General features: G+C 46.1%; 1 protein-coding gene across 2 annotated transcripts; it reads right to left on the reverse strand.

The window, feature by feature from the left end:
• Nucleotides 1-889: 889 nt before the first annotated feature.
• D2HGDH (D-2-hydroxyglutarate dehydrogenase) lies at nt 890-25715 on the reverse strand. Of its 2 annotated transcripts, XM_074964195.1 has the most exons (11): nt 25558-25715; nt 18951-19360; nt 16696-16753; nt 14418-14557; nt 13517-13710; nt 8853-9021; nt 7921-8064; nt 6526-6668; nt 4892-5057; nt 3092-3375; nt 890-2117 (listed from the first exon to the last, which is right to left on the reverse strand). In XM_074964195.1, exons 2-10 carry the CDS (start codon nt 19351-19353, stop codon nt 3116-3118), a joined length of 1677 nt encoding a protein of 558 aa, XP_074820296.1. In that variant the 5' UTR covers nt 19354-19360; nt 25558-25715; the 3' UTR covers nt 890-2117; nt 3092-3115. The 2 variants fall into 2 exon arrangements, with proteins under 2 accessions (XP_074820296.1, XP_074820297.1); XM_074964196.1 differs by lacking the exon at nt 25558-25715 and having other exon boundaries at nt 894-2117; nt 19091-19174.
• Nucleotides 25716-25988: the final 273 nt, after the last annotated feature.

Here is a 25988-nt window from a genome sequence, read left to right on the forward strand (position 1 = left end):
ATTTTTATGGAGTCATAATAGTGACTTTATGGCAAAATCTGAAAGCATTTCCATTCTAAGCCTGAATTGAGACACACTAGCTATCCTGATAAATTCTTTCCACCTGATGTCTCTTTCCTGCCCTGTCTAAAGCTCCTGTGGAATTCTACCTAAGTTGGAAGTTATCCAGTCACGCCATTTTTGAGGTATGTGACTCGGAGTAACTGCTCATTTTCCAAGACTGGTCCAACCATTTCTCATTTCACTTTTAAGTCAAAGACCTTGCTGTGCAAAATGGATCAACACCTTAGCCCTCATGAAGAACTCATGCACAGGATTTGTTTCACCAAGTTTGGTTTCCAAACTATGGACAGCCTGACTGCTTCCCTGCCCTGAGAGAAAGGATAAGGGGAAGGAATCTCACTGGCAGGTGTAGCTCGCTAATTCCAACCTGGTTACAAGGGAGGTGGAAGCTGCTCTTTTTAGAAGTGAGAACTGGGGTCTACAACAGAGAAGTGGGTATATGTTTGGAGTAAACACAGTAACTCAGATTGTGGGAGTGGCCAAGTTGCACTTGATGCAGGACTCATACAAAGGACGCTATATGCTACCTTTGTGCTTCCCAGGTTTTGGTACCTTTAAATTGCACTCTCCTGCCCCCAAAGAACCATTGAAGCAGACGGAAATAGAACATAGCAGTACTCTGGCCATGCCCACTATATATCCCCTGGGAAACTCACTCAGCCAGAGGAATTCCTGCAGGAGCAGATCTGTTTGAGTTACAGTTTCTGTGCCACTGAGTTGTACAAAGGGGCTGTATCAGACCAGGTTGTGTAGGTTTTGGTCAGAGCATAATAGGAGCTTCTGCTTACACTAAGGACACAAGGAATAAAACCTGACTGGTGCCATCATATTAAAAACAAATCAGTCTTTATTTTTATTAACGCTTATGTTTTATCAAGCTTCTTACAGTCATAAAAAAACATACATTCATTAGAAGATCACTGGAAATAACACCAAGATCCTCCAGCTGTTCTCCTAAGAAAGATTATGAGGTCTCCAGTTAGACTAGGGTATAATACTGGCAAAACATTATACAAGGTTTTGTGAATTAAAATAGTGCGATTTTTTTTTTTAATTCTGATCAAGTTTTAAATAGTCAAACCCCAAGTTCCTGCCAGATAATCATACATTCACTGTAAAATGTTCTCTTTAAATGTAAATGTTTGTCCTGATCCAGAAAAGGTTCAGCTCAGACTTGTTTTCAGTTAGAACAATGAAATCCCACAAGCCTGGCCTGGTAAACACATGCCCTTCTGCACTTCTCTCAGGCCTCTGGCCAGCATGGCTACTTCCCATGTATCACTGCCATTGGTTGCGCTCTGCCTATTGGTGTATTGTGGCCAGAGGGGGAAGAGTTCATAGTCTTTACAAGGGGATCCTATGGATTTAGGTCATGCAGACAATCTGTTCCTCAATTCCACTGCCCTTCAGCAGGCCAAGCCCCGCATTTCAAATGGGGTTTTATTTGCATATTTTTGGTGCTGAGGAGCTGCCAGTGACTAAGAGGTATGGAATCATGCTACCGATGTGTAGTCACCTTTCCTGCTGCCCAGCTTCTTAACTCCTATTTCTGTACAATCAATGCACCTACATTCCCCTCTTTGCTGTGCAACAGAGAGGAAGGGAGCAGAGATGTCGGTCAAGCGGCTAATAGCCCCAATCCACGAAGAAAATTAATGTATATAACCTAGTTAACACATATATTTTCTCCTTTCCCTTCCTTGCGGATTACCAAAATGCAAGCATAACCAGATGCTGTCTTTATAAACTGGCCTCTTCTATTCCATGGTGCCCCAATACGATCTTTGCCATCAAAACAGCCTAGTTTGATACATAATCACCAGTTTAGCCAAAATCTAGTGAAAAACTGCAGTCTACTTCCATGAATTTACAAGATCTGTGGACAGGATGATTACATTCTCTGTTAAACCAAGCGAGGGCACGGTGAATGGAAGGGGCAAAATTCTGTCCTGGTAAAGGGGTAAAATTCTGGCCTGGTTAGTCCAAAGCTGTCCTTGGCTCAGGGTGTTGTTGATGGGATGCTGTTTATACCTCTGATCTCAGGTTTGTAATATCTGTGTGAAAAGAAAGATTACAGAGGGGTTGACATTACTGGAAACCCTACTCTGGGTACCAACTACAGTATTTCTAGTGTGCCTATAACTGTAGTATCCAAGTGTCAGCACAAATTGTTAACTCTGGCTTGGCGCTAGTGAGGCAAATGCTATAAAGAAGCCCTAAACACAGCTGATCTCAGCTGGGAGTTATAGGGACAAAGATATGATCATGATGCCCACTAAGAGCTGCCTGTTGGACACCTAGTGGAGCTTAGCAAATTATTACCACTGCCATGAATTTACCAACTGTGCCAGGATTACCCCACATACATACAACTATGAGCAAGTGAGGGGCAAATACCTATAATTCCAGGCTCAGGAACAGCACTGCCATAATCCTGCCATTTACACTCCAGAGATTAACTAGAATTTAATCTTCCATTTCCATAGCTGACTGCACCCACAAATCACATACCTAGATTGAAGAGGCCTAAGCTGCAGGTGTAATAATTTGCACATGTAAAATTGTAGGCCTGTGTTTGAAAACAGGCTGTAAATTGTCTTCCTATGCAGAGTAAGCAACACAGAGATTTTAAACTGCCCCGCTGCCAGAAAGTGATAGAAAGCGCAGATGGTCTACCAAATATAGACGCTGCTTACACTTTCTTCTTGCTGCGTGTAGCTCTTGCTAACATCCATGAGCACGGACTATGAATGAAATAACAAAATCTAAAGTACAGAGGAAAAGCCATCAACAGAGCATTAGACAGTTAAGGCTTTTCAAGGGTTCCACCAGCTGGACTGGGATGGGAGATTATTCTAAGCACTGCAGCATGGGAGGGACTGGCAGGTAAGCCCCATATATACAGTCCTTTACCATTTCATTACAATCATAAAGTGAGCAAAGCAGCTTTGAAAATTGTTGTTCAGTCTGTTAGTGTCTAAAGTGCAGTTATGAGCTAGAGATACAGTCAATACAACAGGACATACACCTGTTTCTCAGCAGCATGAAGCTCTCAGGAACTAGCTGGCAGTGTCTTGTAAGGGTTCAGAATCCCTTTGGGGTCCAACATGGCCTTGACTTGCTGCATGAGAAGGACTGCCTCCTGTGGCTTACTGTATTGAATGTAATGCTTCTTCTTGAAGCCCAGTCCATGCTCTGCACTGATACTGCCATTATACTGTGCAGTCCACTTGTACACAAATGGCTCAATGGCATTCAGCAGGGAATGGCTGTAGGACTCAGCTGTGATGTTCAAGTGCAGGTTTCCATCTCCTGGGAGAAAGCATAACAGAGCTGGGTCTGAGATGGTTCTGATAGAGAAACTGAATGACCCTGCTATGGAAATTTATCATTGGCTCTGCTGTGTAACAAAACAGCAGAGTCTGTGTTATGTCCTGAGAGCAGCTGTCCATTAGTATTCTACAAACAGTGGTTCCTCTCTTCAGACAGTTATGTGCTTGAATAACTCAGAAGGTTTCCTAGCTATTGTGCCATCTCTAAGAAATACAGTCTGTCAGAAAGCCCTCACAATGTAGAGTAAAATAACTTTCCATTTCCTGATTTTGTGATTTTAGAACTTCAGCCATAATATTTCTTGTGGCAAAGATTTATCTAAAAGTTACTTCATTAGGATTGTGACATTTTAATTTACCCATACCACATTATTCGATCTCTTCCAATTATATTTTTGCAACCATTTAAATCAGGGGTTCTTAAACTGGGTGTCGGGACCCCTCAGAGGGTCACGAAGTTATTACATGGGGGGTCATGAGCTGTCAGCCTCTATCCCAAACTCTGCTTTGCCTCCAGCATTTATAATGGTGTTAAATAGATTTAAAAGTGTTTTTAATTTATAAAGGGGGGGGTTGCACTCAGAGGCTTGCTATGTGAAAGGGGTCACCAGTACAAAAGTTTGAGAACCACTGATTTAAATGTACCTCTGGGTTACATTAATAGAGTTATGTTTTCTTTTGGGCTGCCTCTGAATAATGATCTTTGATTAACATCTAAATATCTATTGACTATTTGGGAATCAAGATAAATCTAAAGTTTTTAGTGATTCATGTTCACTTTGGAAGCTCTCCCAAAAGGGAACATGACTCTTGACATTAATAAGTAGAATTAAAAATAATAATCCAATTTGTTATATAGTCAAATGTGTACAAAATACAACCTTTATTAAGCAACCTCCTCTTTAAAGACACTGCTCTAAAATATCTTCAAACAGAGAGTGCTTAACAGTGCTCCACTTCTAATGACAGCTCAGCTCTGTTAAACAATCCATTTGTCTGTCTCCGGAGTAGCTGAAGTCAAGTTTCACTACATAAATTTCAAAATATCCCTTTGCAAATTCCAAGGCCTTTTTATCTCAATTGTATTATTTTAATCACTTTCTTCTGGTGGTTAATGGCTCAGCCATAATTGGTTTACAAATATTGCTACTCTCTCTAACAAGGCCAGTGGTTACCTACCAAACATTTACATTTATTATTTGACTGTGCAGATCAAACTTATTGCCCAATTAAATCTACCCAAAACACTAGATAAGGAGCTACAAGGCAACATCTCTTTGAATAACTTCTTATACTGTGCTATTTTTGTTAGTAATTGTTAATGTTATGAAATCAATTTTTCCATTAAGCATAGGGATCATGTCTGAAATTAGTGGATTCCCACAAATCCTCACATCTCCGACTAGAGCTATAGCTCTCAGTCAGCCAATACCATCTAGTTTCCGTTTCTTAGAAGCTAAACTACAAAAGGAAATCTGTAATGTTTCCCAACTCACCTAGATGGCCATAGCCAACCACATTCTTGGCAGTCTTGCCCAGTCGAGCCCTGGTATCAATCACAAGGTCATATAGTCTCTCCACAGGGAGTGAGATGTCATATTTGTAAACACAGCCATCATGAGTTAGGGCCTCTGTGATCCGCTCCCTCAGAGACCACAATATCTGTGGTTCATTGGATCAAACAGGATAAAGTGGAGCGAGAAAATTAAAATGAATCAAATACATCAGATTTCACTCTTCATTAAGTTTGGGGATGGGGAGAGAGGGGCAGGGAACTGTTATCCAACTATATGAGCTACTGTGATGGCCTTATGTCCTCCCTCTGCATATGTATTATCTTACAGCTCTCAGAAACATCCATTTATATTTGTTTGGCAAATTGGCACCATCATATGGTGGAACTATGCATGAGGTCTCTAAATTCAGCAATTTCAGATAAAGCAGTACTGGTTAAAATAACTGACTTGCTCAGTACCCTGCCACTGCAGTCTTTGGTTCCCATGCACCTCAGTCCTGCCTTACCAGTACCCTGCTATCTCAGCCCCATACAAACCATCTCAGCCTTGACCCACAGCAGCCTCTGGCTTTACATACGGGGCTCCTATCCAACTTTGACTGTGTTTAGTTCCTGTCTCAGAGAAAGGAGAAAACATATAATTTCATTTTCCTGGATATTTTAGAATGGCTAATTTTCTGTCTAGAATCAATACTCAGATCTCCTGCCAGTGCATTGGCTGCAAGGGAAGGGAAAGACTATGGAAGCATCTCCCCATAAACATTCACAAAGCCACCTCACTGTCCTCTTTAAACTCTCCATTGCCAACAGGGCAACAAAAAACCACAATGGTCAGGCAACTGGTGTGCAATGACCACTGCTTATCATACTGACCAGGAGTGTCTCATTGTTTCCTTATGCTCTCCTGTTGGTTTGCTGTATCTGTCTGTTGTCTCTTGTCTTGTATTTAAATTGTAAACTCCTTGGGACGGCGGCATCTCTATTATGTGCTGATACAGTGCTTGGCACAATAGGGCCCTAATACAGGACCATAGGTGCTACTATAATGTAAATAATAATCATCTCAGCTCTATGCTATTACTCAAAGTTTGCTTCCCATACATGAATGCAACATGCTGCTGAGACTGAGAGTCCAATCCAACACAAGATCTTCCACTATACACACCACTGTAACATATTCCAAGGAAGTGAGAGTCAAGGTGTTGTCCAGCACTGCAAATCTTCCCACTTCTAAAGAGGAATAGGATTATTCTACTCCATCACCTGTCAGGCTCTCTCTATTGTTTTGTTTTGCTGGCTAAGGAAATGAGGAATTTCTCTACTACTTTGTGCTCAAGCAAAATTGCATGCCTAGAGAAAGAAGATTCAGCACCTCCTCATTAACACCATAAGAGAGGGCTATGAGGAAAATATTGGCAGAACATTTGAAAACAGCCAAAAAAAATTGCTGGCATATGTTTCACCACATAAACCAAGCTACAGCTTGTCCTCCTGATGTCAGGAGACTTGGGAACTCCTAAGCCACAGAACAAATTGTTTAACCATTCATCAGTGTAAAGTACAAACCCAAATAGAGAATTATTCCATGAGTGTTTGTGTAGGACAGGGAATCACCTTTATTTTCTTATCCTCTGTGGCCACAGTCCCATCTGTCACCAAACCAGAGGCCATGACATGTTCCAAGAAATTGTTCAGCTTTTCTTCATCATGGGCAGAATTGGAGCCTGATGTTTCAATTAAAATATAAAAGGGGCTTCCTGGAAATGAGAGAGGACAGAAAAAGAGAACAGCCAGTAGAAGATAGGGATTTAATTCAGACGATTAAAAGGTCATCTTGAGAAGTCACTGGGTTAAAAATAAAGCAACATTCTCTACAGTGACTCCTTTTGTATAAGGTAGAGGGCTGAGATAACTGATCTTCCCAAGCTTCAGCATCCTTTCACCATTCCCTATAGGAATTCTGCTGGCCAAGGCAGGACTGAAATAGCTGGGAATGCCTCCAGAGCTGTGATATGTGGGAAGACCCCCTCACGAACAGCCGCTCTGCACTCTGCATTGGCTGGAGCACACAGAGCTCTAGACAGAGCACAATGGATGCGATGTCCTCGACAGTTGGAAATTCTGCAAATATTTTTGATCTTGTCAGAGTATCTGCTTTGTGTTTGAAAGTGAATGTTTCAGAGTGATACTATCCATCTGTATGGAAATAAACTCTGCTACAAGGCATGCAGCTAATCTACTGCTTCCTTCAAGTTAACCAATGTAAATAAAGTCCAAAATTCTGGAAGGATGCACTTTCCTGCTGCATTTCACGTAGGTTCCCTCTGAGGAATCCCTCTCTGTTACTCTATAGCCTTGATGCTACATCAGTTGCTCTATGCACTGCCCTTGTTTTAATCACTCTTTATTGTAGCAGCTGCTGTTGAGATGGGGCCAATAACTTAAAATAAAATACGCCCTCCTCCAATAATACAAAAAATTATGATTTATGTGATGTTTGTTTGAATGTCTCAGAATGACTAAGCTGGGGAGACAGGGAAGTTTGCTCAGTGATAAACTGTTACAATGTTACTGGAATTTATTCAGTCTATTTATTAGGTTGTTGTTTCCTTCCTACTCCACAGGACCAGACATAGTCCCTATGAAAAGCTGTCTTTTTGCTATCTCTGGAGAGACCCCTTAATATCTGAACATGTAGGCTAAACACTTCTCTTGCCCTAGCAGAAGACTAGCTGCTCCATGGCAAGGTTGGAGTGCAGTGGTGGAACAGTGTGGGGAAGTCCAGACCTCAGTTAACCTGGATACTGGACTCCCTTCTCACCTTTGGAGAGACCTTTCTTTAGATCAGCTAAGTATTTAGCCCACCATTCCCTACCTCCTCCCAAAAGAAATCCCCAGAAGATATTAGGTCTTTTTCCACAGCACAATAAAACATCAAGATACCTGGGTTCATAGCAAAGCCTTATACTCCAGATCACCTGTCTATGCACAGTACATTAATTCTAGTACCTGTCACTGGTTTGGACAGTTTGAGGTGGCTCTCAACCAATTTCATGCACTTGTCATCCATGAATTCGTATGCAGACAGGATCTCTCCCAGCATGCCTTTGCAGGTAGTGAAAGTTCCAAGAACCTGAGAGAAACTCTGACAACCTTTCCACAGACAACAAACACAGAAAAAATTAAAACTGCTAACATACTAAAAAATATTACCTGGCTCAAAATAGTTTGTCCAGGGTCCAGTAAATAATAATTAATGATGTGTGCTACACAGAATGCTGTTATAAATGTTTGTGATGGTAAATGTTTAGAGTAGACCATGCAAGTACACCTCTTACCTGACTGGTCTTTTTCATACCAATGATTTTTAGCAAACAGGACACCTTGGATCCTATCAAGATGCTTAGGGCACCATTTCCCTATTCCCCAATTATCTGGGCCAGAAGGGTGGTGAAGCAAGGAAGTGGTGAGGCAAAATATAACCAGTACAGCTAAGCACTGGGTCCCTTCCCTTCTCTACTTCTACCTACCATTTTTCTACCTGAGAATGACATTTTGCCTGCCAGAGCTAAGCTAAAGCTCAAATGGCATGGTGACAGGTCCCTTGGGAATACCACAGATAAGAGAGTTTTTCTAAATCCGTGACCACAAGTATTTTAATACACACCACCAAACTCTCTCAAATATTTTGTTATTAGAAATAAAATCAAGTTGGTGGTTTACAGCAGTTTACTAACTTGTGCCTCTCTCAATTCTCATTCTTTCCCTGCTTCTTCTGTCACTGGTTTCAGCAGTAAAGTTATTAAATCACAGGGCAGCTTCATCTCCAGTAATATACCCCAAATCAATCTCTTGGTCCTCTGATACTGTATGAACAGCATTGCATATTGTTTCTGGTTACCAACACCACAGCTGAAGAGTGAGAGAGGGACAGAACCTACCTAGGAAGGCCAGATTCACAGACTTGGGTTTCTGTGGACAGAGAATAGAGACAGCAGTAATGACCCCCAAAGTCCCCTCTGACCCAATGAAAAGCTGCTTCAAATCATAGCCAGTATTATCCTTCCGCAGAGAAGCCAAGCAATTCAGAATGGAGCCATCAGCCAAGACCTGGCAGAGGACAAAGAAACAATACTGATAAACCCTTCATTTCCAATTACATAAATACACACAGGTGATGAGCTGGTGTGAAGAGACAAGATGATCAGAAGCTGCAGCAAACCTCTCAAGAGAGCCCTGCATGGATACATCTGATCCATAAAAATGGTCTGCAGATATCCACAGATTTGCAGGGCTCTACCCCTCAGTGCTGCAAAGTGGTTATATTCTTTTTTCCTTCTCCAATTGTTGTCCCTCCCCACACTTTTTCCCTATCACTTCTTCCACATAGCTCTCCCCGTCCAAGGCTCTCTCTCATCTACATCCTGCCCATTTTGCTCCACCAAATTCCTCTCTTCCTTTCATGCTCTGCTCATGTGTCTCATGTAAAGCAAGGAACAGTTACACCAATAAGAACAGAAATGTTTTTCATACCAATCAGTGATCTTTCTCCAATGGACATAATCAGCCACAGTATGTAGATTTTAGCTTAGGACAGCTGATGTAACCAATGAAAGTAAAGTGCCAGTTTTGAAACAGTGCGGGTAATTAATCATCAGAAGTAGTAAGTTCTCCATCATTTGAGTCCTTAAACCAAGATTGGATGGGTTTCTAATAGGTATGCTCTAGATAAAGATTGCCTTGACTTCTTAGACACATCAGAGATGAAAAAGACCACCTGGATCATGTAATCCTCTCTCCTGCCAATACTGTTCTTTACAACAAACATACTAGTGAATTTTTCAGTCTATCTTTAAATGTTCCAAACACCAGGACTTCCAGAAGTAAGCAGACTATTTTACAACCTAATAGAACTATAAGGCATTCAACCAACACTTTTCTGTGTTTTAAGTGAACTTCATTAATAGGCTGGTAGCACAACCTATTTTGCCAAACCTTAACGGTTTGCGCTGACATTTTCCATGCACGTTGTCTGCCTCAGCCCTGTATCATAGAATCATAGAAGATTAGGGTTGGAAGAGACCTCAGAAGGTCATCTAGTCCAACCCCCTGCTCAAAGCAGGACCAACACCAACTAAATCATCCCAGCCAGGGCTTTGTCAAGCCGGGCCTTAAAAAACTCTAAGGATGGAGATTCTACCACCTCCCTAGATAACCCCTTCCAGTGCTTCACCACCCTCCTAGTGAAATAGTTTTTTCCTAATATCCAACCTAGACCTCCCTCACTGCAACTTGAGACCATTGCTTCTCGTTCTGTCATCTGCCACCACTGAGAACAGCCTAGCTTCATCCTCTTTTGAACCCTCCTTCAGGTAGTTGAAGGCTGCTATCAAATCCCCCCTCACTCTTCTCCTCTGCAGACTAAATAAGCCCAGTTCCCTGCTGGTTTTAAGATTATATAGCAAGCGGCCACTAAGAGATAGCTACAGGTAGGATCTCTGTAAGCAGAGGTACAAAGTCACGATTTCCAAGTTTTAACTAAAAGAGCTCTCTCCCCACTTCTTAGCACTACAAGGCCATCTAACATCATTGGATGTCACCAGTAAGACAATGGTTAAAATAGGATGTTGAGAGTTAACTTTTAAAATATCTCTGTATCAAAAAATACTCATGTAAAGTCTTTTAACAACACTATTCAGGAGAGCTAGGAAAGTAACGTTTTAAGGATGGCTGGAAATCTGGAGAATCTGACAGCACAGAACCACTCAAATGTAGGGCAGGAAGTAACCTCAAAAATCATCAAGTCCAGCCCCCTGTGCTGAGGCAGGACCAAGTTGTGACACCCTGGCACCCTCTTATTCACCGTCACATAATTAGGATATGTTTTGCACAAAGTATGCCTTGTGAGGTACCATTCTAAAAGTCTTGATCTGATAGACATTAATCTTTCGTTGGATTATATGTGCTATCATTGTATGTGAAGTTATGAAATTTGGCTATGTATGTGCTACTGAAACATGTTGTGAAAACAGCCACAAGCAACCTTTCAGGTACAACAATAAAAAGACCAAACAATGTTAATGGCTTATTGAGGAAACGCACACAAACACAAGGATTACCCCAGGAGCTGTGTACAACAGAAACCTCTCAGAGACAGCACTACTGTTTGGACCCAGGTCACAGCAAAAGAGCTTTCCAGCAAGTAGAAAAAAAGATATAAAAGGGGGAAATGACAACATGAAGGTACCTCACTCTCCCTATAACAACCTGTGCACCTGAAAACACCTGAGGAACAAAGACTGAACTGGGGGAAGTGATGGTCCCAGGCTAAAGGGATTTCTAGCCTATGTATGAAAACTTGGGAAACCGAAGCTGCTAAGCAAAGGCAGCTTGTGCCTTAAGAATCTGCCAGCCTGTTTATCACTCAGGGTGAGAATCTGCCAATCCATATCCTACCTATCTAGTATGTTAAACCCAGTTTGCATTTTTATTTACTGCATAATCTGCTTTGATCTGTTTGCTATCACATATAATCACTTAAAATCTATCTTTTGTAGTTAATAAACTTATTTTATGTTTTAATCCAAAACAGTGTGCATGTGATTAAGGTGTCTGGGGAAAATCTCATCTTGGTTACCACAAGTGTGCATGGTCCTCTTCACATTGAGGGAGACACAGACCGAGTGTTAAACCCATATACTGGCCAGATTTGACCAGGGCAAGACGGTACTGGTCTGTAGTCCTAGGCTGGGAAGCTGGTGGTTAGAGAGTCTGCCTGTAACTGCAGCTGGGTGTGTCTCTACCTGTGTGAATGCTGGTGAAAGTGCAGGCTGGATGGCTTTGCAGCTTGTCACAGCAGTTAAGTGTGAGAGGGAGCCCAGGCTGGTGGGTCAGAGGGCTTAGTGGTACCCCAGTTCCAGGCAGCATCCCAAGGGCAACCCATCACACAGGTAAACCTAGACCATCCCTGACAGGTGTTTGAAGGGTTTTAAGAACAGGCTGGACAACAGGGGATTCCACAACCTCTCTTGGAAGCCTTTTCCAGTGCTTAACTACTCTTAGAGAGGAGGAAAAACTTTCTAACTCCAACCAAAATCTGACATTACACCCATTACTTCTTGTCCTCCCTTCAGTGGACATGGGGAATTGATCACAGTCCCCTTTATAACAGCCCTTAACATACTGGAAGACTTATCAGGTTCCCCTCTCAGCCTTTTCTTCTCAAGACTAAACATGCCCAGTTTTTTTAACCTTTTCTCATAGTCCAGGTTATCTAAACCTTTTTATCATTTTTGTTGGTCCAGAGGAGAGCACTGTTCTCTCTAATTTTTTGGACCCATGTGCAGAATGAATTTTGTTATGTGCACCAATATGGAGCTGATGCGTGGTGGGGGTGGGACCGAGGGCTTTGGAGTGTGGGAGGGGGCTCAGGGCTAGGGCAGAGGGTTGGGGTGGGGGGGGGGTGGGGGATGAGGGCTCTGGCTAGGGGTGCGGGCTTTGAGGTGGGGCTGGGGATGAGGGGTTCGGGAGGGGGGCTCAGAGGTGGGGCAGAGAGTTGGGTGCATGGGGTGACTGCTCCAATTAGGGATGAATGCTCTGGGATGGGGCCAGGGATGAGAGGTTTGGGGTTCAGGCTGCCCTGGGGCTGCGGCAGGGAGAGAAGACTCCCCCCAGCCCTCTCTCTCTGCTGCAGCTCGGGGCCAGGTGAGAGGCGCTTCTCCCTGGCTGCGGCAGCTCTGGCACGCCTGGGCTGGGGGAGGGGCTCTTCTCCCTGGCAGTTCTGGGCTGGGCCAAGGGAGGGGATCCTCTCCGTGACAGCTCCAGCGGGCCTGGACTGGGCCAGGGCTCCTCTCCCCGGCTGTGGCAGTTCTGGCAGGCCTGGGCCGGGTGAAGGGCTCCTCTCCTCGGCAGCTCCAGCGGGTCTGGGCTGGGCCGGGGGAAGGGCTCCTCTTCCCGGCTGCGGCCGTTCCAGCGGGCCAGGGCTGGGTGAGGGACTTCTCTCCCCGGAAGCTCCAACGGGCCTTGATAGCCTGCAGTGCAGCTGCACAGCTTACAGGGGAATTTGGCTCTGGACTCTCTCCAGTTTGTCCACCTCTCTCAAAGTGTGGGCCGACAACTGGACACACAGTACTCCAGCTGAGGCCTCACCAGTGCTGAATAGAGCAGGACAACTACTTCCCGTGTCTTACATAGCACACTCCTGTTAATACACCCTAGAATTACATTAGCCTTTTTCACAACTGCATCACACTGTTAACTCGTATGCAATTAGTGATCCACTATAACCTCCGATTCTATTCGGCAGTACTAGCACCGAACTAATTATGCTCCATTTTGTAGTTGTGCATTTGATTTTTCCTTCCTAAGCATAATACTTTGTACTTGTCTTTATTAAACTTCATCTTGTTGATTTCTGACTAATTCTCTAATTTGTCAAGGTCATTTTAAATTTTAATCCCATTCTCCAAAGTGCTTGCAACCTCTCCCAGCTTGGTGTCGTGATGTACATTTCTAGAATAACAGGAATATAAAAACAGGATGGTGGCAGGATATAGGATGGAAAGAAGTTCAGATACAGAAAGCAGCTACAAGACACTCATCTTACCACTTCCAGTCCCAGAACTGTCCCTCGGAGAGAGCCGTACCTCAACAGCCTCAGGCCTCCTGCATTTGTTGCCACATTACCACCAATGTGGCAGCTGCCCTTTGCCCCAAGGTCAAGTGGCATGATGAAGTCCAGCTCCTCAAGATACGTGTTCAGGTTCTCTAAAATACAGCCAGCCTGGCAAACAAGGATTCCTGAAAACACAAGAATCAAGCTACAATTTGACACACAGAAATGGTCTCCTAAAGAGGCAGGACCGCGGTAAGCAACTAGGACCTCCTCTTTCTCCAAAACTTCTACCCTGATGGTACAATTCAAATCCAAAACAACTCTTGTCATGGCTTTATCTCCCTCCTACTGAAGTCTATGGGAGTTTTGACACTGACTTCAGGAGGCAAAGGCCCTGGATTGGTATCTGCAACAGCGGGGTACCAAATATTTCTCTCCCTTTAATTTTCCCTTACCTAAACTTTTTAAGAACTTTAATGTTCACATCAACCAGAGGTTTTCTCATTCCCCAAGTCCAACCACATATGCATACTTTTCCCATTTCTCTCCTCCACAAATGCCAGTGCAGACTGGCCATAAACCTGGCAGACCCTTTCTTCAATACAGCTGTAATTTATGTCCTACCCTTTACTATCAGATCCAGATAGTATCCCATATGGATTTCTTAAACAGATACTGGGATGAGTTCAGGTACTTCTTCTCCTTCCCCCAGTCTCCATGTACTATCAGAAACAACATCAGAAGAATCCTGGATTCAGGAAGCCCCTGCTGCCTCCTCGTGGTGCTGCTGGTCTGGATCCCTGCTGATACTACACTAAGCACCTCTCTGAAGGAGGGCAGGATTCAGAGGACTAAAAGATGAGCCCTTTTACATTAGAAGAAATATATTTACCAGACACACTGTTGAAGCTGATGACCTGGTTCATCAGAGCTGTGGAGAGAATAATCTCATCAAAGACAGGAATGCTGCCCCCCACAAGGCCAGTGTTACCTCCCTGGGGGTTTACCGCCAAGTTCCTTTTGTTACAATACCTGAAAGGGAACACATTGTTCAAAGGTCACACTGCTCAGAGCCATGCCCCACTTCCCTTCTGCGTGCCTCTGGGAGATTTGTTCTCACATGCACATGTGCAGTTGGATGAATCGGTTGTCCTCATTAACACTAATTGTTTCAGTCCTAAAAACTGAATTTGAGATGAAGGGCCAGTTTCAGATAGAGAGTGAGAAAGCACAACTCCTGCTGATGCCAATAGGCCTTGAATAAAGGAATATAAATGTAAGACCATCCCTTTTTTTGCAGTTTCAGTTGTACAATACAGTATTTTTACTCCCAACAGCAGTCAACTCCTTTTAGAAACTAATTGTTCATGAGGCTGCCTTTGTTAGCAAATCTCTATCACACTGCTGTGTGTTCTTTCCACCTCATCACATGGGATTTTCATTTCTTTGGTTTTGCTGGGGCTCCCGTGTCCCCCAGCGCAGCGGTGTGTGGGAGCTCCAGGGTCCCCCTGCCCATGGGACTGGGCAGCAGCGGGGAGTTCCCCCGCCACCGGGCAACTGCAGCATCTGTCGGCCACCCGCTGCCTGCTGGGCAGCTGCGGGGAGTTCTCCCACCTGCGGCTGGGCAGCTGCAGGGGGCCCCCCTGCCACGGCTAGGCAGCTGCAGGATCCGCCGGCCACCTGCCACAGCTGGGCAGCTACGGAGTCCCTTCCACCAGGGTGAAGGCTGGGAGCTGTGGGGGCAGGTCTGGCTGGGAGCTCTAGCCCCAGGTTAGAAAATGTCATGGAGGTCAATGGAAGTCATGGAATCCGCGACTTCTGTGACCTCATCGTAGCCTTATTTATAGAGAACTATGGGTGCATGCAGGACATCTTACAGAACAAGTAAAAAGACAGGTCTCTGCCCCACAGAGCTTACAATATAATTCCAAAATTGCAGTCTAAGTTAATTCCCTGCTTAGACCTCATACACATGTACAGGGTGGAGGATTAAGAAAGGACTAAGAACAGAAGGCCAATTCAGACTCTTAGAGGGAATACAGGATACTATCAGGAACAGCTGTTTACTAGCAAGGGGCCTTCAAGAAGGTAAAGTGCCACAACCAGTTCTTACACAGCTGTGATGCATCTCAGGATAAGGACTATCTAGTTATGTAAAAATATTTTTAGTTTCTCTTGTAACTAATGGACTTTAAATATCTCTTCTAAAACCTTTTAGAACTCGGAAAATATGGTGTTCTTTTGTTGCTGAACCAAGAGACATCCTGAATCCTGCAAGTTCCAGTTGTATTAAGTGTACAAAGCTGCAGTGTACTAGGAAATATTTCAGAAATGCAGATCTTGATGGTAGAAGGTTTTAGGGTCACTTTACACTTTGTTGTAACACACCTGGTATTGGGCTCATACACTGTTGTAAAATATGATCAACCTTTTTAACTGTCTGAACCACCAAGTGGTGAGCCTGTGTACTGCTGCTAAATTAGGGCTCGATTCTACACCCAGTGACACCTAGGAAAGTATTGTCATTGACTTCAATGGATACAGAATCAGACCTTCATGTTCAGGAGCTGTTTGAAGCTGGATCAGGCTCAAGGTTTCTCTGGGAGGATTTATTTTGAATCTCTTATTTTATCTTCCTTTTGTTCTCCTAATCTCCTTTTTCCCCTTTGGCTATTTTTCTCCTTCAGCCTGAGCTTGTTGTGACCTTCCGAGGGTGGTCCCTTCCTGCTACTGGCACTGTTTCCAATTAGGTCAGTTCAGTGGAGCAGAGAAATCACTAGTGATGAGACGTCGCCCTCTAAACCCCACCCCTGCTGCACACACACACTCTACTACTTAGTATTTTCTAATCAGGGCCACAGGTGTGTGGACCTGAGAAGACAGATGTTTCCCATTTGGCATTTATAATATTTGTTAGTTGTTCTCAGTGATCACATTGCTAGTTAGGAACTCATTACCTTCCCTAACCATTGGAAAGCTCTCTTGGTCTAGCTTTTATAGTTAGACTAGATTTTGCTCATTCATGCACATTACCTGGTTTCTTGATTAAATCTGGTATCAATGTCAAATGATATAATGAGAAAGTTAGTAGAACAGAGCAAAGACAGAATTCAGAGATAGTAAAATAGAAGCACTAAGTAGCAAAGATCAGTTAAAAAGATGTAAATTACCTGAGAATCTCAGATACCTCTGCTGCTGTCCGTGGCCTCAGCAACATAGTACTGCAGCCTGCAATGGAAGTAAGGTATGGTAAAATCAATCTGAAGCAAAGATTGTGGCCAAAAAGAAAAACCTGACATCTTTTGGTATTTCTGACACTAGCGGCAACAGAACATGCCAGGGCCACCTGCACCATGAGGTTCAATTATGAGGTGAGGTTACTTGTTCCTTGGTCTAGGAGCACAGGGAAAATCATGGAAGAAACATGTTCCTGCAATGCTCCAATAGTAACCAAACTCACTGATCAGAAATGACAATGATCGGCCGCAAAGGGAGCAGTGTCCTATAATAACAGGAATAATACCGAGCTCTTATATAGTGTTTTTTATCTATGCTCTCCAAGCACTTTACTAAAGAGGTAAATATCATTATTCTCATTTTACAATTAGTCAGAGTACGTTGCTATGGTGAGGACATGAGATGGTCGGAAAATAAAAGAGATTAAATGGCAATAGTTTTGGCAAATACCCGCTCTCACGTGATTGGATTTTTTCCCACAGAAGAACTTGGATAATTGGCCAGATGTAACAATGGGTGACTTTCACCTCTCCCTGAAGTACTGTACACATAGTCTGCTAGAAAAAGCAGGGTTCAAAATGAGGTAAATCACTGGTAAGGCCCCACCAAATTCTCGGCTATCAAAAACGTGTCACGGACCGTGAAATCTGGTCTTTTGTGTGCTTTTACCCTATACTATACAGATTTCACGGGGGGAGACCAGTGTTTCTCATATTGGGGGTCCTGACCCAAAAGGGAGTTTCTAGGGGTTGGAAGGTTATTTTACGGGGGGTCACAGTATTGCCACCATTACTTCTGTGCTGCCTGCAGAGCTGGGTGGCCGCAGAGTGGCAGCTATTGGCTGGGTGCCCAGCTCTGAAGGCAGTACCCTACCATCAGCAGTGCAGAAGTAAGGGTGACATACCATACCATGTCAACCTTCCGCACTGCAGCCTTCAGAGCTGGGCAGCCAGAGAGTGGCGGCTACTGACTGAAGATTTAGCGCTGCAGGCAGCAGAGCAGAAGAAGGGTGGCAATACCATACCATGCCATCCTTACTTTTGCGCTGCTGCTGGTGGTGGCTCTGCCTTCAGAGTTGGGATCCTGGCCAGCAGCCACCGCTCTCCAGCTGCCCAGCTCTGAAGGCAGAGCTGCCACCAGCAGCAGCACAGAAGTAAGGATAGCAGTACCGCAACACCCCCTACAATAATCTTTTACATACACACACCCAACTCCTTTTTGGGTCAAGATGCCTACAATTACAACTCCGTGAAATTTTATATTTAAATAGCTGAAATCATGAAACTTATGATTTTAAAAATCCTATGATCGTGAAATGACCAAAATGGATCATGAATGTGTTAGGGTCCTAATCATTGGTCTGCTCCACAGAGACAAATCTTAAATTTCCTAAATTAGCTCTGCTCAGTCTGGCATTCTGCTTCATTGCCTTGGCATTGGCAACCATGAAAAACGTATGCCATTTTCCATGGTAAGAGAATAAATAAGTGGAGACACGAAAACTCCAATAACAATCACTCTCTCAAAAATAAGTTAGCTGTGTTGAAGACTGAAGAATAATACCCTACTGTAGGGTATTTTAACACCTTGCTCTAAATACTCACTGCGTCAGTGAGTTTAGTGATGATACAAGGCAAGCACTTTATAGAGCTCTCACATATCTACAGGCACCCTTGCATTTTTAGACTAATTTTCAGGGACAACATCCAATAGCTTCATCCTGAGGATAATCAAAAGAAGATTTGACTATCTGAAGATTTCAAATGAACACCCTTATTTTTAAGGTGGATACCATACTCTAAAAGAAAAAAATAAAACATAATTGACTGCTTAGTGGATGAATTTCACTATAAATGAACTATTTCAAAAGCAAGGTAAAACTTTGGGTATATGTAAACAAAAACATAATTTAACAGTTAACCAAAAGAGCTGATTGGGAAATATTTTTTGTTCCAATGAAAAATTCTGACAAAAATGAGAGTTTTGACCCAAAAAAATTCATAGAAAAGTATTTTTTGAAATAAAAATTTCAACCAGCTCTAATAACCAAACTTGATTTTGTAGGATTTGTATAAGTAAGTAGCAGCACAAACTTGGCACCAGAGTTGATGTTTCTGCCTATAGATTTTTCATACTGCTAATCATGGTGAAAAGGGGGTAGGGTGTGTCAAAATGTTAAAACACCTACCTCGGACTGACTGCAGCCAGTCCACATTAAACAGTCTCAGTTCATCTGGGTCTGTGATGACCCTACCAGGTATAAGGTGCTCAAAAAAAGCTAAATCACTATCAGAAACATGAGAGAAGGGCAGCCTCTGCACACCATACCGCTCACTAGTCAACATCACTTCCTTGGGGCTGATGGAGGTTGTAGAGAGAGCTCCTTTGCCCAGCAGACTGGTGCCCGATAGGATGGGTGGCCTGGACACTGGTATCCTGTATAGCTCTGCTAGTTTCTTCTGCTTAAGTGTCCGCTTAGCAGTAGCACTGGTCCACACTGCCAAGGATCTCTTATGGCCGTTCATCTGCCATCTTGGTAGGGTCCAACAACACCAAACCAAACGAAGCTGGACGAGAGAGGAAACTGTCATGGTTGCCCTGAAATGCAAACAGAGGATTAACACACAGTTTCAATTCTTCCTGCTGCTCTCCAGGTCCAGGGAAAGTCATGCCTGACTAATCTAATTGCCTTCTGTGATGAGATAACTGGTTCTGTGGATGAAGGGAAAGCAGTGGACGTGTTGTTCCTCGACTTTAGCAAAGCTTTTGACACGGTCTCCCACAGTATTCTTGTCAGCAAGTTAAAGAAGTATGGGCTGGATGGATGCACTACAAGGTGGGTAGAAAGTTGGCTAGATTGTCGGGCTCAACAGGTAGTGATCAATGGCTCCATTTCTAGTTGGCAGCCGGTATCTAGCGGAATGCCCCAAGGGTCAGTCCTGGGGCCGGTTTTGTTCAATATCTTCATTAATGATCTGGAGGATGGTGTGGATTGCACCCTCAGCAAGTTTGCGGATGACACTAAACTGGGAGGAGTGGTAGATACACTGGAGGGTAGGGACAGGATACAGAGGGACCTAGACAAATTGGAGGATTGGGCCAAAAGAAATCTGATGAGGTTCAACAAGGACAAGTGCAGAGTCCTGCACTTAGGACGGAAGAATCCAATGCACCGCTACAGACTAGGGACCGAAGGGCTCGGCAGCAGTTTTGCAGAGAAGGACCTAGGGGTGACAGTGGACGAGAAGCTGGATATGAGTCGACAGTGTGCCCTTGTTGCCAAGAAGGCCAATGGCATTTTGGGGTGTATAAGTAGGGGCATTGCCAGCAGATCGAGGGATGTGATCGTTCCCCTCTATTCGACATTGGTGAGGCCTCATCTGGAGTACTGTGTCCAGTTTTGGGCCCCACACTACAAGAAGGATGTGGAGAAATTGGAGAGAGTCCAGCGAAGGGCAACAAAAATGATTAGGGGACTGGAACACATGACTTATGAGGAGAGGCTGAGGGAACTGGGATTGTTTAGTCTACGGAAGAGAAGAATGAGGGGAGATTTGATAGCTGCTTTTAACTACCTGAAAGGTGGATCCACAGAGGATGGATCTAGACTGATGGATCTAGACTGTTCTCAGTGATAGCAGATGACAGGACAAGGAGTAATGGTCTCAAGTTGCAGTGGGGGAGGTTTAGGTTGGATATTAGGAAAAACTTTTTCACTAGGAGGGTGGTGAAACACTGGAATGTGTTACCTAGGGAGGTGGTGGAATCCCCTTCCTTAGAAGTTTTTAAGGTCAGGCTTGACAAAGCGCTGGCTGGGATGATTTAGTTGGGATTGGTCCGGCTCTGGGCAGGGGGTTGGACTAGATGGCCTCCAGAGGTCCCTTCCAACTCTGTTATTCTATGATTCCTGTATGCATAAAAAACTAGATTTTTCAACTAACTGACTTGCTACTGTTCTTTATGGAGGCAGAACTATAGGGAAAACCTAGCTCCCTCAGGGAGTAAAAGGTTGTTCATATTTGCAGATAGGATAGTTTCAGCATCATCATTATATTATTGCACACAATCAACCCATCTAATATCTAGGAAAATCCAGACTTAAGTAGGAGGGAAACCAAAGCTTCTAGTATTACTGGAAATTCCCAATGAAATATACATGATATATCATGTTTCAGAGTGGTAGCCGTGTTAGTCTGTATCCGCAAAAACAACGAGGAGTCCTTGTGGCACCTTAGAGACTCACAAATTTATTTGGGCATAAACTTTCATGGGCTAGAACCCACTCCATCAGATGCATGGAATGGAAAATACAGCAGCAGGTATAAATACACAGCACATGAAAAGATGGGAGTTGCCAAACCAAGTGGGAGGTCAGTCTAACGAGACAATTCAATTAACAGTAGGATACTAAGGGAGGAAAAATCACTTTTGTACTGGTAATGAGAGTGGCCCATTTCAAACAGTTGACAAGAAGGTGTGAGTAACAGTAAGGGGAAATTAGTATGAGGGAAATTAGGTTTTGTAAAGACTGGGAGTGGATGGGTCATTAGGAGGTCATAAGGAGGTTGTCTGGTCCAGCCCCCTGCTCAAGGCAGGACCGATCCCCAACTAAATCAAAACTCATCCTTAGGCCATTGGCTCAGTGCTCACAGGGAGAGTAGTGGGATCCTGCTGGAGCACAAGACAGGGGGCAGGCCTCAGCTGCTGCTGGCACTGCTGGGCAGCACATGCAGTCAAGGTGATATCCTGCCTACTCTTGACTGCTGGCATTTGCTGGGGTACACGCTGCCCTCCCTACCTTGCCCAAGTCCATGTCAGCCACCCCGTGGCCCAGGGCACCCTGCCATGCTGACAGCAGAGCTGGCATCTGTGTCACTGGCGCTTCCCTTTGTTGGCTCACGAAGGATGGTGGGAATGCCAGCCCCCTCACAACAGACACGTCTGACTCTGTTGCATGCACGAGCACCCAGTGTGGGTAGGGAACTGTGTGGGGAGAAGCAGGCCAGGCTGCAGCGGGGCCAGCAGTACTGCACCCATAGCCTGGTACACTCAGAATATGCAGTTGCCAAAGATCACATACTGGCCGGACTCTCCTGCTACAAGATCCACATGAGGTGGGGGTTGAGGGGAGCAGGGAGGGTGTCATATCTCCCTGCTTCCCTGGGCTGATATGTGCAGGACCTGGACTCTCCCCCCCCTCTTCTCCCCTTGCTCTCCCACTCTCAATGTGCTGGATATGACTGGCTGGAGCTTGCAGCAGTACCTCAGCCACACCCCCTTCCTGCTCCATATGCCAAAGGTTAGGGAGGTGGGGTGCACCGCTTTATTCCCCTTGGGGACATCTGGGCCAGGATCCTCAGCTGTTGCTCCATTGCCTTCCCTGGGGGCAGAGCACAGCCTAGTGGGATGTGGTGCCATTCATTATACAAGATGAGGGACATGATGGAGGTGGGCTCCTCCCACTCCCTTGAGCTCATGGTCTTGAACACCAGGGAAATGTGGGGCATGTCACATGTAACGGTGGGTATGTGCGTGTAACCCACACCAGACATCCTGAGTTCTCAGGAGTGGTCAATTCTACATCGAGTCCAGGGGCCGAGGGGGAAATTCTGAGGGAAAGGGCTTCTTGCCTTTTCACAGGCTTTGTTGCCCAGAGCAGGACCCAGACTCCTAAAATGGCATGAAAAGAAAAACTGGGTGGGGGTAAAAAAAATCACCCAAAAGATTATGACCAAAAAGTTCCTGCTAGTTTCCCTGCAGAAATGGCCCTCACCAGTGCTCAGCTGTGCTGGTACCACCCTTCAGTGCATCTGACCCCTGGCGTTTATCTTGAACAGCAACGCTTCCATCCTGACAGATTTTCTCTCAAGCTGGGGACCCAGTCTGAGAAATCCAGAAGCAACCACTTTCATTCTTCCCATTATGGAGCAAAACAACTTGAGTTCTGGACTGCCAAGAAGGCCAGTGGCATTTTGGGATGTATAAGTAGGGGCACTGCCAGCAGATCGAGGGGCAACAAAAATGATTAGGGGACTGGAACACATGACTTATGAGGAGAGGCTGAGGGAACTGGGATTGTTTAGTCTGCGGAAGAGAAGAATGAGGGGGGATTTGATAGCTGCTTTCAACTACCTGAAAGGGGGTTCCAAAGAAGATGGATCTAGACTGTTCTCAGTGGTAGCAGATGACAGAACAAGGAGTAATGGTCTCAAGTTGCAGTGGGGGACGTTTAGGTTGGATATTAGGAAAAACTTTTTCACTAGGAGGGTGGTGAAACACTGGAACGCGTTACCTAGGGAGGTGGTGGAATCTCCTTCCTTAGAAGTTTTTAAGGTCAGGCTTGACAAAGCCCTGGCTGGGATGATTTAGTTGGGGATTGGTCTTGCTTTGAGCAGGGGGTTGGACTAGATGACCTCCTGAGGTCCCTTCCAACCCTGATATTTTATGATTCTAATTTCCCCCATACTAATTTCCCATCTTTTCATGTGCTGTGTATTTATACCTGCTACCGTATTTTCCACTCCATGCATCTGATGAAGTGGGTTCTAGCCCATGAAAGCTTATGCCCAAGTGAATTTGTGAGTCTCTAAGGTGCCACAAGGACTCCTCGTTGTTTTTGATGATATATCATGTCTCTCATTGAGAAGTGCATGTATTATAATGTGCTCTAAAGGTCCTTCAAAGCAGTTTTCACTGAAGGACAGAGCTTCATGTTTAATGCACCAAGTCATGTGCTGCTTCCTGAGAACATACGCCCTCAGCCCTTATGCTGCACATGACATAATTGGTCTTTTCCACAAATTCTACCCACAGCTCAAGCCTGCTTTTCCCCTGCATCTTGCCCTTGAGATGGTACCCACATATAAACTCCTGAAGCCTGATTCTCCCCTCCAAGGCACAATGCAATGGAGAATCAGATCCCTGCCTGTGTGTCTCCCATGACATTGGGTAGATCTGCAAGAATCTATAAACTGGGATACTTATTAATCTGTAAGAATCCAAAGAACAAATATCTGACCAATCAACACCATTTGGTGGCTGTCTGGAACAGAGACTGCATGGGTGGTGTTTATGCATGCATAGAAATTACAATTCAGATAACCCCCACCAACAAGGAGCAGATGTAAACTACGCCAATGACCAATGAAGGGGTGTGGAAGATCTAAAGCTTTAGTGCAAACTGGTAAGTCAAACAAAGAACGCACACTGCCAAGATATGGGGGTGGGGGTGAAAGCACTACACACTGCCTCGGGGGGAGGGGGGGGACGAGGCGCAATCCACACTGCCAAGATATGGGAGTGGGGGGAAAGCATTGCACACTGCCTCGGGGAGGGGGGGCGACGAGGCGCACTCCACACTGCCAAGATATGGGGGTGGGGGGGAAAGCATTGCACACTGCCTCGGGGAGGGGAGGGAACGAGGCGCACTCCACACTGCCAAGATGGGGGGGGGGGGGGCGAAGAACTACACACTGCCTCGGCGGGGGACGAGGCCCACTACACACTGCCAAGATATGGGGGTGGGGGGGAAAGCATTACACACTGCCTCGGGGAGGGGGGGGACGAGGCGCACTCCACACTGCCAAGATATGGGGGTGGGGAGGAAGCATTGCACACTGCCTCGGGGGGGGGGGGGGATGAGGCGCACTCCACACTGCCAAGATATGGGGGGGGGGGGGCAAAGAACTGCACACTGCCTTGGCGGGGGACGAGGTCCACTCCACACTGCCAAGATATGGGGGTGGGGTGGAAAGCATTACACACTGCCTGGGGGGGAGGGGGGAGGCCCACTCCACACTGCCAAGATATGGGGGGGGAAAGCATTGCACTCTGCCTCGGGGAGGGGAGGGACGAGGCCCACTCCACACTGCCAAGATATGGGAGTGGGGGGAAAGCATTACACACTGCCTCGGGGGGGGGGGGGGGGGGGGACACGAGGCACACTCCACACTGCCAAGATATGGGGGTGGGGAGGAAGCATTGCACACTGCCTCGGGGGGGACGGGGCGCACTCCACACTGCCAAGATATGGGGGTGGGGGGGAAAGCACTACACACTGCCTCGGGGGGGACGGGGATGAGGCACACTCCACACTACCAAGATATGGGGGTGGGGAGGAAGCATTGCACACTGCCTGGGGGGGGGGGGGAGGCGCACTCCACACTGCCAAGATATGGGGGTGGGGTGGAAAGCATTACACACTGCCTGGGGGGGAGGCCCACTCCACACTGCCAAGATATGGGGGTGGGGAGGAAGCATTGCACACTGCCTCGGGGGGGGACGGGGATGAAGCACACTCCACACTGCCAAGATATGGGGGTGGGGGGGGGAGCATTGCACACTGCTTCGGGGAGGGGGGGGGACGAGGCGCAATCCACACTGCCAAGATATGGGGGTGGGGGGGAGGGACGAGGCCCACTCCACACTGCCAATATTGGGGGGGGGAAGCATTGCACACTGCCTCGGGGAGGGGGGGGGACGAGGCCCACTCCACAGTGCCGAGATATGGGGGTGGGGGGGAACACTGCACACTGCCTCGGGGGGACGGGGACGAGGCCCACTCCACGCTGGCAAGATATGGGGGGGAGCATTGCACACTGCTTCGGGGAGGGGGGGACGAGGCGCAATCCACACTGCCAAGATATGGGGGTGGGACGGAGCACTGCACACTGCCTCGGGGGGGGGTGCAACTCCAAGGGGGGGTGGACGCTGACAGGGGCGACCCAGCAGCTGCTGCCCGCACGGGGCTGTGGTACGTTGCCCGCCCGCGCGACGCCGGCCACTCGCCCCATTACCGAGGCCGGGACTGCGACCGCTTCGCCCGCCACGTCACACAAAGGCTCCCCTCAGCCGCTTTGCGTCCGGCCGACCGGTCTCTTGCGCGTAGCCTCCTGAGAAGGGACTCACGGAGCGGGGCCAGGAGCCAGAGCGAAGGGGGTGGGGCCAGGAGCTGTGACGCAAAGCGCTGCACATGCGCACACCTGGTCCAGCGCGACCTGTCGGGCAGATAGAGGATGAGGATGAGGATGCGGGGCGGCGGGCAGAGAGAGGAGGTGAAGGGGCGGGATGGGGATGGGGATGGGGATGGGGATAGGGATAGGGATAGGGATAGGGGTGGGTATGACGCGTTAGGCCTCTGCAATGCGGGGTGACCCCGATAGACTGGAGCCCTACTGGTTCCGCCCATTCCACCAGCCTCCGCCTCCTCACCCTGTCTTGTTGCTGC

The sequence above is a fragment of the Natator depressus genome, chromosome 9 (genome assembly GCF_965152275.1).
Source record: "Natator depressus isolate rNatDep1 chromosome 9, rNatDep2.hap1, whole genome shotgun sequence".
In the NCBI taxonomy this organism is placed as follows: domain Eukaryota; kingdom Metazoa; phylum Chordata; order Testudines; family Cheloniidae; genus Natator; species Natator depressus.